This window comes from Gymnogyps californianus, chromosome 2 (assembly GCF_018139145.2).
Source record: "Gymnogyps californianus isolate 813 chromosome 2, ASM1813914v2, whole genome shotgun sequence".
NCBI classification, from domain to species: domain Eukaryota; kingdom Metazoa; phylum Chordata; class Aves; order Accipitriformes; family Cathartidae; genus Gymnogyps; species Gymnogyps californianus.
This window is the reverse complement of record NC_059472.1, coordinates 93,126,902-93,138,264: the sequence shown is the minus strand read 5'-3', so window position 1 is coordinate 93,138,264 and position 11,363 is coordinate 93,126,902. Positions and strand designations below refer to the sequence as shown.

Sequence of the window (11,363 nt, the reverse complement as noted above, 5' to 3'; positions counted from 1 at the left end):
TGATCTGTTGTCTCTCTTTCTCTTCTTCCAAAGGAAAAAATAACCGCACAGTTCAGTAATGCATGGGCTATGCTCCACGATGAAAATAGTCTGAGGCACTTACATGCTGAAGTAAATTTAGCTTAACATAAAAATAACCTTCACAAATTTGCACTATTTTACAATTAATGCCAGGTGTTAATACGATTATTATTTTTTTTAAGGGTGTACTAATTTGACGGCCTGACTGAAGCCGCGCAGGTACGTCTTCTCGCACCGCTCTAGGTCTCACAGATGCCCCCTTCGACTCCGGGTTCTGCCCTCCAGGTCTGTCGCCGCTCCAGCCGCCCAGGGCGCTCCTCCGACTTGGCTCCCCGGTGCGGTGCTGCTCCAGCCCAGCCCGCTGCAGCGGCGCTGCATTATTAAAGGCATACCGTGTAAATAATTGATAGGGAAATAACAGCGCGCCGGAGAGCGAGAGCACCTCCTTCCCGGTGCCGCTCCGCTCCGCACCGCCGCGCTACCTGCCCCGGCCCGCCCGCAGCGCGGCCGCGGGGCGGCGCGGAGCCCGCGCGGGGCCGCCCCGCGCCCTCCCCGCCCCGCGGCGCCGTCCCGCCCCCGGCGGCGGCGGGTCCTTGCAGGGGGGCCGGGCCGGGCCGGGCCGGCGGCGCGGCGGGAGCAGGTGCGGCCGGGCGGGCCGGGCCGGCGGCGCGGCGGGAGCAGGTGCGGCCGCCCGGCACCGCGGGGGCGGAGCGGGGGGTGGCGGCCGGGCCGGGCCGGGCCGGCAGGTGGGGGCTACCGGGAGGCGGAGGGCGAGGAGCCGGGCGGGCTGCCCGCCTCTGGAGGTGCGGCCGGCGGCGCGGCGCGGCTCGGCACGGCTGGGCTCGGCGAGCGGGTTGCCGCGGGAGGCGCGCGGCGGTGGTGGCGGCGGTCCCCGCAGCCCGGGCCGCGGAGGGGCCCCTTGCTGCGGAGCCAGATGTGCGGGACGGGGGGCTGCGAGGGGTCGGCGGGGGGGTGCTGGGGGCTGCCGCCGCCGCTGCTGCCGCGGCCGGGGGGGACCCTTAGCTGTGTGGGAAGCAGGGAAGCCGCGTCGGGAGCTGTTATTTTCTTCTCCTCCTTCCTTTGCCTTCCCTCTCCTCCCTCCTCCTCCTCCTCCTCACCAAAACCGGGAGAGGAGGCGTGTTCGTAGAGCCTTGCTGCACCGGTTTTGCTTGGTTTGTTGTTGCAGGGTTTGGTTCGCAGGGTGGGTTGGTTTTTTTTTCCCCCCCCCTCCTTACTCCCCTTTCTGCCTCCCTCTCCTTTGGCCCATTGCATGCTCGGATTCGGCTGGATCCTTCCTTTTATTTTCGGCGGTGCCTCTCGGAGGGGGGAAGGGAGAGCTGGGATGAGTGCAGCTTGACGCACAGGCGAGGGGAGGGGGGGCACCGCCGGCAGCTGCAGCGGTTCGTGGCCGCAGGGTGCGGGTGAGGAAGGGAGCGAGCGAGGGGCTCGCTCGGTGCCTCCCCCTTTCTTCGCCCCTCTCCTTCCTTCCCTCCTTCCCTCTCTCCGTCCCTCCCTCCCTTCCTCTCTCCCTCTCCTTCCCTCCCCCCTCCGCCATCCGTCTCCTGCCGGGTCCGGCTGGGAGCGTGTGTGCAATATATTACGTTGCAAGGTGTGTGTGTGTGTGCGTGGAGAAGAGGGAGGGAAGGAAGGAAGGACTCGCGAGGGAGCCGGGGCTGCCCCAGCCCCCCCCTATGTGAGCCCCCCCGGGCGGCTGGATGGCGATAGACCGGCGCCGCGAGGCGGGCAGCGGGGGCCGGCCGCTGCCGGAGGAGAACGGCTCCGTGCCGGGGGCCGTGGGGGGGGTTGCTGCCGCCCCCCCCCGGGGCCGCCCCCCGCCAACGCCGCCGGGGCCGAGATCCAGGCGGTGCCGGTGCCGCCGCCCGCCGCCGCCTGCAGCCCGCTGCTCCTCGACTACGACGGCTCGGTGCTGCCCTTCCTCGGGGGCTGGGCGGCGGGTACCAGCGGACCCTGGTGCTGCTCACCTGGGTCCCGGCGCTCTTCATCGGCTTCAGCAAGTTCTCGGACTCCTTCCTCCTGGACCAGCCCGACTTCTGGTGCCGGGAGGCGGACGGGCAGGGAACTGGAGCGGGTCCCTGGCGCCGGGCCACGCCAACCGCAGCGGCAACGGCAGCATCTTCCCCCCGCCCGGGCTGCCCACCCCCGCGGGGGGCAATGCCAGCGAGTGCGACTGTCACGAGTGGCACTACCGCATCAGAGCCGGCCTCGTCCAAAACGTCGTGAGCAAGGTGAGAAAGGCGTCTTCCCTCAGCCCCCCCCCCCGTCCAGCCCTCACGGAACCCCTCGGCCCTATGCCGGCCCCATTGGGCACCTGCTCTTCCCAAGACAAGGGGAGCAGCTGGACACGTAGATCTGTCCGTGCGTGCAGCTGCCGGGTCAGTCAGGCACCCCGTGGGTCGGTCAGGCACCCCATGGGTTACCCTTCCACCAGGAGTAAATCCCGCATCCCCTTTCCCTCCCTGGGTGTCACGCTGGGTGTCCGTCCTGTGGGTTCGTACCTGGGCGCTGGTTGCTGCACTGAGCTGCAAAGTTGTCCCCTGAAACGGGATCCTCGGCAGCCCTTTGGGATCCCAGCAATGGCAGCTGCCCTGCCGTCTCGGGACGCAGGTGTCTGCGGGAAAGATGCTGCAGGCGAGTGTCACCAACTAGTGAGGGGAAAGGGTTGTAGAGAAGGCTCCAGTTGTGATATCGCTCATCTTTGTGCAAGTATACTAAAACAGCCATACAAACCAAAAACCAGGTTGATTTTTGGGGAAGCTGATGAGGTGGTCACTGTTGGGAGGAAAACGAGATAAAGTTCTGCTGAATTCTTCTTGTTTTGTACTTATTCCCTTGATAACTGTTTCGGTAGAGCAATAAAAGAAGAAACGTCTCACACAAGTTGTTGTACTCCAGAGGCAGAAAGTGCACGCTGCTCTGTTTTGTGTTTCCTAATGTAATGGCTAAGGTGGAAAATTTCTAGTGAGGAGGGCTGTGCCACTTTCTGCTCCTACTTCATATTTGCTGAGTAGCGCGTGCAAAAAAACACCTCACCTTTTCACATGAAAGCTTTTGCTTGTTTATAGTACCAGCCCTGCAAAAGCCCTGCCGGCTGTGGATGGGCCTCGTTGGTATTAACAGGCAACTGGAGCTCTTGGAAATGTAAAATTAAACAGTTACACCAGGAAAGTAGTTCCCTTAATCTCAAGACGCTCCCCACCCCCCACCCCCAAGATCAGCAAAAATTACTTCCTGCCTGGGAGCAGTGTTTTGGATTAACTGTGCTTATCTCGTTGGGAGAAAGAAACACAGCAATCATCAGATGACCAGCATGATTGTGCTTTGGTCAGCCGGCACGTGTCTATATTTAATCATTGAAAATCATTTCAGTTTCTCTTTGTGTCCCTTGAAAGCGTGTGCAACGGGAAAAGCAGGTAAAGCAAATCCCTCAAAACCTTGAACCCAGAATGGATTTAAAAAAAAAAAGTAACCCAGCTATGCTCCTTTCATGAGGAAAACACAGGCACATGGTGGACTTGAGTGGTTTGTGATGTAGAAGTGCATAAAGAAATTTGACATTTAAGAGGCAGATTTTCTTCTGTTTATAACCAGAGACTGAGCTACTCATATGTTTTAGGGTTTAATGCTGATGCTTAAGTGTGAAAAAATTGATCTTGAAATATTTCTTTTTAGTGTAAACTGTAAAAAAAATTTTTTTTTAAATGCTTGAATCTTTTGAAGGTCATCATCAAGTTGGCCACAAAAGGTCAAGGGAGAGTTAGTTTACTATCTTGCATGCTTCTTTAAAAATAATAAAAAAAAGTGTTCTTTGGAAGAACTTGCGGTAAAGGGCAGATCAATTTTAAGGGATAAATAAACATCTGTGGTCCCTGCTGTCTTGTTTTCTATTAGAAAGAATAATAATCATCTTTTGAGTCCATGGGTTTTTCCAGTGTGCAGTTTTTATTTTTGTTGTATGCTCGCTTCCAAAAACTTGGCAGCTTTTTTGCTTTGATTTGTAATCCCATGTAATTATAATTAGGTTGTTTTCTCAGGGTCAGGATTCCTCCTTACTTTGTGCTTTTGTTTTGTTTTGGGGATTTTCTGGGTGGGTGTGCTGTCTGTTTTTATCCTAATGAAGAAAGAGAGGAAAAACCCAGGCAGAACATCAGTGTAGCTTAATTCGGACTTCCTTTCTTATAAACCTCCAGGAGCTCTGATACTGTGGGAGCAATTTTCATAACTGCTGACTCCTCTTACGTGCATCCCACCATTCCTTGTGAGAAAGAGCTGCCCTGGATAAATTCAGAAGACTGGATGTTCAGATCTCCCTTAACTCCCCTCAAAAATACGTTTGTTTCTGTAATGTATTATGCAATGTTCTCATCTTTCTAAATAGAGTTTTATTAAATCTTAGTCTAATATATGCTCATCTGTGTAGTAGCCAGGGGTTATATTGAAATATCATAAAGAGAGCCAAAAGTATATTAATAAAAAATGCACATTTGTTTGGCCAGTAAATCCCCTTGTTCTCATCTTCAGCGGTCCAAGTTAATAGCTGCTGGATGCTCCATCATTGCTTTGTCTTCAGAAACAACGAAACAATTGTGGTTATTTAGCACGAAGCATATTTCCTGCTCTGCATTTGGTTGATGTACGTGCACGTGAGGTGTCACTGTCCCTCATTCCTTGGGAGCAGATAGCTGTCCTTAAACTGTGTTAAGTTTCGCTGCCTCCGTGGCCTCTTTCCTAATGGTACCCTTCATCAGATGTCCCTCTGTCCAGGCTTTGTCAGCTCTCCCTTCCCCGGTGCCCATTTTCTCCCAGCCTGTGTCATGCTTGGGATTGATGGAGCAGAGATCTTGGTGTTTCCAGCCCCGATCTGTGCTTTGCTTAGCCCTGCTTCTCTTTGAGTCTTTGCTGGAGCCAGGGATGGCCTTGCACCTTCCTTGAAGAGTGGCATTGCCACGCCAGGCGCTGCCATTATCCTGACCTCCTTGACTGAGTCACTGGGAACAGTGCTTTTTATAGTGCTGCCAGTCATTAGAACTGGAAATGGTAATAAAGGATGTACTGCTTATTATTTACCGCTGTTGAAATACATATAGCAAAGAGGTCAGATGCATAATTTAACCACAGGGATTCCAGTGGCCATATTAAATCACCCATCTGAGCTAATGTCCTGACTTGTTACATAAATCTTGGACTTTAGCTTGGCTTGTACATAAATATCTTCCTTTAGGATAATTCACTTATAAGGCTTTTTCACTGCTAAATGCTTTGAGGATTTTCATCTATTCTTTATCACAACATCACCATTATCACACTGTTATAAACAGAGTGCATGTGTATTGTTTGTGAGAGATGTATCCTGAACTAGCCTTTAGGCAAAAGGCTAGTTTTAAAAAAAAAAAAAAAAAAAAAATAAAAAAAAAAAATCTGTCTTTTAAAATGGTCCATGTATCTTGCTACTGTCCAAAGGAAGGATGCTGAGAAATACTCTCCTTTTTTGCCATGGGGAAACCTGAGGTCTCATTTTACCCATTTGCAAAGTGATGCTTCAGGTAAATTATTAGCATTAACGCAATAAGCAACGTAATGATAACTAAACATACGTAGCCGTGAAGCATAGCAGGAAGTTGGAGTGTGTACTCGGCAGGAACTTTTCTAACTCTCTCATTAACTTCTTTAGTGCCTGGGTGTTCTGACTATCTGCAAAGCCAGCTGTAATCTTGGGGCAAAGTTTTCATGGAAGCTCTTAGTTGCAGGATTGATGGTGGTTGTTTTTTTCCCTCCGTTACTAGGATGACCTGTCTACTGTGTTCGATTGCATTACATGGTGGGGTTGTTTGTTGTTCTAAATGCTAATTTGTGTAATGGACACCAAAAGCTGACGATGGGCAACAACTGAGGCTTGATTAAATTGCAGCGGTTGATGGCACAGCATCCCTCTGTGTGCACCCGCAGTGTTCCAGATCGTTCCACCTCTTGGGGGTGGCGTAGAGGGAAGTGGTTAGTTGAAGGCTGCGTTTAATCACCCAGAGCAATTATGTAATAATATTTCATGTCTAGTCACAAGGGAATTCCTGTTGTGGCTGCTTTTCTGCTCCAGATGCCTTGTTTTGCTGCAGTGCTGTTCTCTTGGCTCTCAACTTCCCACTTGATTTAGGTTGAGTCATCTCCTTTCCCAAGTAACATGCCATCATTTTACCTATTTGCCACCGGTTCAATCATTCTCATGCCAATTTGGCTAAGCCTCTAGCAAATTGTCCCCTCCAAAAAAGCTGAGCTTAATTCAGGAGAGCCAAACGGTCCAAGGGCAGTGCTGCCATGGTGTGAACTTGGATCGGTTTGGGCTGTGATGTGATGCCCTTTGCTCCTGCAAGGGGAGATGTCTGTGCCCTACCAGCCTTTCTTTCATGGCAGTTCTGGCACTTTTCTGGACACGCCTTCAGCTGATTCAGCTTGCTAACCGGGTAGAAAACTTCCTCTTTAAATACATTTTTTTAATTATTATTATCTTTTTTTCTGGGTTTTCTGCTGAGTTAATGAAGTGAAATGGCTCTGTGCAGTGACATGTGCCCTAGACTGTAGTGTTGTCTCATGGGGTCGTTGCAAGTATCTGCAAGTAGCCAGGAAAAAAAAACAAAACCCAAACAAATCTGTGTGACAATAGTGATAATTAATTTGGCACTGCTTGTGGGGTGATATTTCTTGGGGTAGGGGATGGGTGTACGTTTCAAGTGGACTTTCAGAGTATAGTTGTTAATTAATTTGAAGGGATCACTCTGACAAGGTCCTTCCCAAAATAAGAGCTGTGCCACCATTACCTCCTCCCATTTGTGCCTGGAATCTCACTCGTTTCTGTGTATCCTCCAGTTGGCTGGTCTCTGCGAAGAGACTTCAGAAATGCTGATGCTTCCCTTTTTTTCCTCACAACTGCCAGGATTTGTCTTGTCAGTGTTGGTTCCTGGCTGACTGGCTTCTACCTAGTCCCAAATCGATGAAAACCTCGAGTTATTGTACCCAGTGTGGTAGTTGGGTCAGAAGCGGCAAGATCGAAGCTAGTATATCACCCATACCCTTGCTTCCCTTGTACAGATTGAAGGGGGCATAGGAACCTGCAAGGCAGATACTTGCAGTGGGCAGAAAGACTACTCTAAACTTCTTTCAGATGAGGCTTTGAAATGACTCACTCTGCTCCTAACGGGTGCTGAAGGCGTCAACAAGTCCCTGTGGTCAGAGGTATCCAGAAATACTGGCAGACCAGAGCAAGCTTCTACTACTATTTTTTTTTTTAAGGCTTCCTCAGCTATGGGGGAGATCCCAAACTTTTTTTTTCCCTTCCCTCTGCAAGTTAGCTGATAAAGAGTTAGTGGTTGCCAGTCTGAGTGCTCGCAGGCTTCAGAAATCTGCTTGTTAAAGAGGGAATAAGGAGAGCTGATGGCCTGTCCTGCTGCAGCTGCTCTGGGGCCTGCCCGTACACACTGAACGTGGTGATGGAGTCGCCTGGTTATCAGGGCACTGGTCAACAACACCCTAAAACAACGGGGCGAGTTTCTGGCTGAGTGGTGTGAAGGAAGGGGATGGCTGTTTCGGGAACACTACCTGCAATTTCCTGGTGGTGAAGAACTGTCCTCTGCCTGCCTGCAAACAGCAAATTACCTGATGTTCGAGATAACCAAGTATGATATCACCAGACTACAAATACTTGTTTAGTAAGCCTAGATACTGTTTTTATTTATTTGGGGGTGTATGTGTTATGTACAGGCCAAAAAATTTTGAAGCAATTGGTCTAGAAAACAGAGACTGTGTGAAGACCAATGCTGACATCAGAACTCAGGTAGTCTTAGGTTTTCTATCTAGGGTGGATTTTTTTCACTAGAGGGAACGTACATAGAGTTAATGTTTATTATCACCCTTAAGATAAAGCATCTTGGATACCGGAATGTGATTTCAGCCTACCATAGATAGTTTGTAGTATTGGTAGAACTAACAACGATCCTCCAGGAAGGTAATTCCATACTGAAGTATCTTAAAGTAATTCTCAGCTTTCCAAGACTTGCTATTGAGCCTTTCCTATTCCTCATTTTCTGTGTGTATGTCAAACAACTGGTTTTTTTGTTGTTTTTTTTTTTTCCTGGATGGACGTGATGTTTGAAATGGTTGGAGTTTTGTTTGTTTTTGTTTCCGCTCCCTAATACATCCTGTATCTCAGTCATTTAGTTTAAATATACCGACCCTGCCCATGCTGTGACAGAAGTTGCTGGCTACAGTGTATATTTACCAGCTGTTCAGGCAGTCTAAAATCAAATGTCTAAAGTGCACTAACAGTTTTACCTCTTCTTACTCTGGCTTACAAGAGTGCGATTGTAAAAGATGACCTCATGTTTTTCTTAAAGCGCTTGTCAAAGAGGAGGAACTGGCACATAGGAAGACATCTAACTTGGAGCCAGTTCTGATGGTAACGTTGAGATGAGGATTACAGGCCAGCCAAACATGAAGGTGTTAATTTTTTAATGAAATAACATCTGGAATAGCACGAGACTTACGGTTTTCCTTAACTTAAAAACTTTTGGCCTTCCTAATGGCGTAAAGTCTTAAATTAAAGCTTCCAAATGAATTCTGGAGAGCTACTAAATTTAGAAAATGCTGAAAGGGATCCAATGCTTTTGTGTACCTTGTCTTTTGTTTTCCCTGTCAGCCTATTTGTTTCTGCCTAGTTTTCCCTCCATGCTACCTGGCATCCCTGCTTGGGACAGTTGCTCTCACTCCCTTTCATGCTCCTTCCTCCTCCCGCTCTTCTGCAGCACAGCCTGGCCTGCACTGGGTTACCCATGAGTAACTGTGGAAAATTAATTAGGCTGAGATCTTGCTGTGGAAGAAAGGTGTGGGGTTTGCTGTAGACGATGTGTAGAAGATCAGAGAACCCTGTCATAGGAAGATGCTGCAGCTTTGCAGCAGTGCTGGGTGTTCAGTTCTTGCACTGAAGTCCCTTGGAGCAGCTTCTCTTGGGCTCTGGTCGCCTCAACTCTGAAATGTGTGCTTAGCTCTCATAATGTAATTTATTTTTATATTTTTTTTCCCAGTTGACTTTTGACAGCAGGTGACCTTGTGTGCACTCTGAATTGCCTTTTAAAGTTAAGGGGGAAGGAAGGGACCTGAAGGAGGGAGAAAGGAGATTCAGGCCCCTTCCAGAACATGTCATCGGGGTGTGTTGCAGAGGTATCCAGGCAAAATCAGTGTCAGCATCTGATAACTGCTCAGCGCCATACCGGAGCCACGCTGGCCCACGCCCAGTGCGGGCACTGCGGAGCCTGCCGTGCCACCGGCCCGTAAAACCCGGCAGACAGCGATGATTAACGTGCGCGTTGAGTAGCTCCCGCTGATCCGGGCCACATCACACCTGCTGGGAACACGCAGTAGGTCTGCGCCTATTCCCCCACGGTGGGAAGTGGATCAGCGGCTGGCTGCGGTGCGCGCCTGTGTTTGGTGCAACCGGCATGTTCGGCGTGGAAACTCCTGCCTGCCCTGCGAGGTGATGAGGCGAGGGCAAACGTGCTCGGGGCGATGGGCTGGGTGGGACTCCCTCCTGTGGAGAAGACTCTTTTTTGTTCTTTTTTTTTTTTTTTTTAACTCGTCTCCTCCCCAGGAGGAATATTAAATGTGTAGTACAAGGCTTTGTTAAGATTTTTGTCTTTTAATTTGGGAGAGCCCCAAACGCTGGTTGTTCTATTGAAACACAAGAACAAAAGACCAAATAAGTGAAGATATCCTGATACTCATTTCCAGGACGCCTATCTAGATCCACAAGTAGCAAAGCTGGGAGAATCAGGAATGCTACTTGTGAGATGCAGGGAAGTGGTATGTTCACATTGTCCAGCAGTATATGATTTATAGTTACCCTTGCGTGCTGTTTTCAGAGCAGGGTGGTCTGGTTCCCTGGAAAAGGTTTTTCGGCTCCAGACAGTTGTGGAGGAATTCATTTTGGCTCAAGTACTGTCTTCCTGTTACTCTGCAGCACTCTGGAGCTGCCCTGTCTCCTCCTGGTCTCCAGACCAAAGTCCAGGGACGTGTAGACAATGTCGCAATGTCCACCCTACAAATATTATTAAGGATAGGGAATGTAAATTAAACCGTAAGACCTTTTCCCCTGCTGTCTCCCAGGGCTGTGTAAAACATTGTCTGCTTGAACAATACAAGCTTGACAGACCAGTTTCATATTTTGATTTGTAAAACAAGTGGAATATTTTTCTCCTTTCTTCCTTCCCCTTAATATTTATTTAAGTCTGAATTAATACCAGACCCTCTTTTTTTCCCCTCTCCCTCTCCTTTTCGTCTTGCCTGAGTTATAATAGCTGTAGTCCTCAAATGATGAGAGGGCAGGGTCATGGCAGTGATAATTGCATGTCAAAATTAAGGTGTCTGATCTTTTTATCTACGGTGACTTTGAGCAAGTATTTCTCGTGAGGAATGGCTTCCTCCTCTTGTCTTCTCCTTCCCCCTTCTCCCTTTCAGAATTTTATGCCATGCTTGACATTTTCAAATTTTTTCCTTCGATTTTTAAGAAGGCCCAATAAGATAGTAACTTAGGTTTTGCCATGTCAGCCCTCTCAAGGCTGCGCATGTGCAGTATGTTTTACACGTACATGGTTTTGGCAGCCTGAAAAATACCAGTCCTCAAAGTGTGAACTTTTTTCGATAATCAGATGATAGCAAATGTTAATATTTAACTAAAATGTTGGGGTTTTCTTACATATGGCTTCTATTTACAGTGCTTAGACGTGTTCTAAATACAAATTTGAAAACTAGTTTAACTTTTTGTTTAGTTTGGTTGCGAAGTCAGTGCCAGCAGCACATACCTTGTTAAGAATAAACGTTGTTGTCAGCTGAAAACTGAGGGATGGCACTCGAAAACCATTTTTCTGTGTGTGTCTCAGCCCTAATGATGGGTGTTGTTGCTCCTGGTCTTTTCATGCAGCCGGAGAGAGGCAAACAGCCACAGGTCTTATAGTAAAGAATAGGTTTAAAATTAAAGTCAGTTTTGTGACAGTGGCTCCTAATGATGTGGAAATATGTGTAGAAAAGATACTTAATTGCAGCACAGAAACGTGGGGGAGAGGTGGAAATATGCTGGTCCTGCTCTCTGGAAAATTATGAATATAGCGTTCATGAAAGCTGCAAGCAGGACTTTGTATCTCCTAACTCTTTGATGTTAGATGACATTCTGGAGTTGGAAAAAGCAAAGCAGATCGCATCAGCTGAGAAACAAGTTAGTTGACTAGTCTGGGGAGGGCAAAGTCTGGAGAAGATCAAAATGTCTCAGAATAAAGGGAACTCCTGCT

At 48.9% G+C, this 11,363-nt stretch overlaps 1 protein-coding gene across 1 annotated transcript in view; it reads left to right on the top strand.

Annotated features, from left to right (window-relative positions):
• The first annotated feature begins 1,456 nt into the window (after positions 1-1,456).
• SLC22A23 (solute carrier family 22 member 23) overlaps positions 1,457-11,363 on the top strand; it is a 114,447-nt gene continuing 104,540 nt past the window's right edge. Inside the window, 4 exon segments of the mRNA XM_050891679.1 lie at positions 1,457-1,859; positions 1,862-1,964; positions 1,967-2,080; positions 2,083-2,267. Of these exon segments, the coding sequence (XP_050747636.1) occupies positions 1,737-1,859; positions 1,862-1,964; positions 1,967-2,080; positions 2,083-2,267 (525 nt within the window). The 5' untranslated portion in view covers positions 1,457-1,736.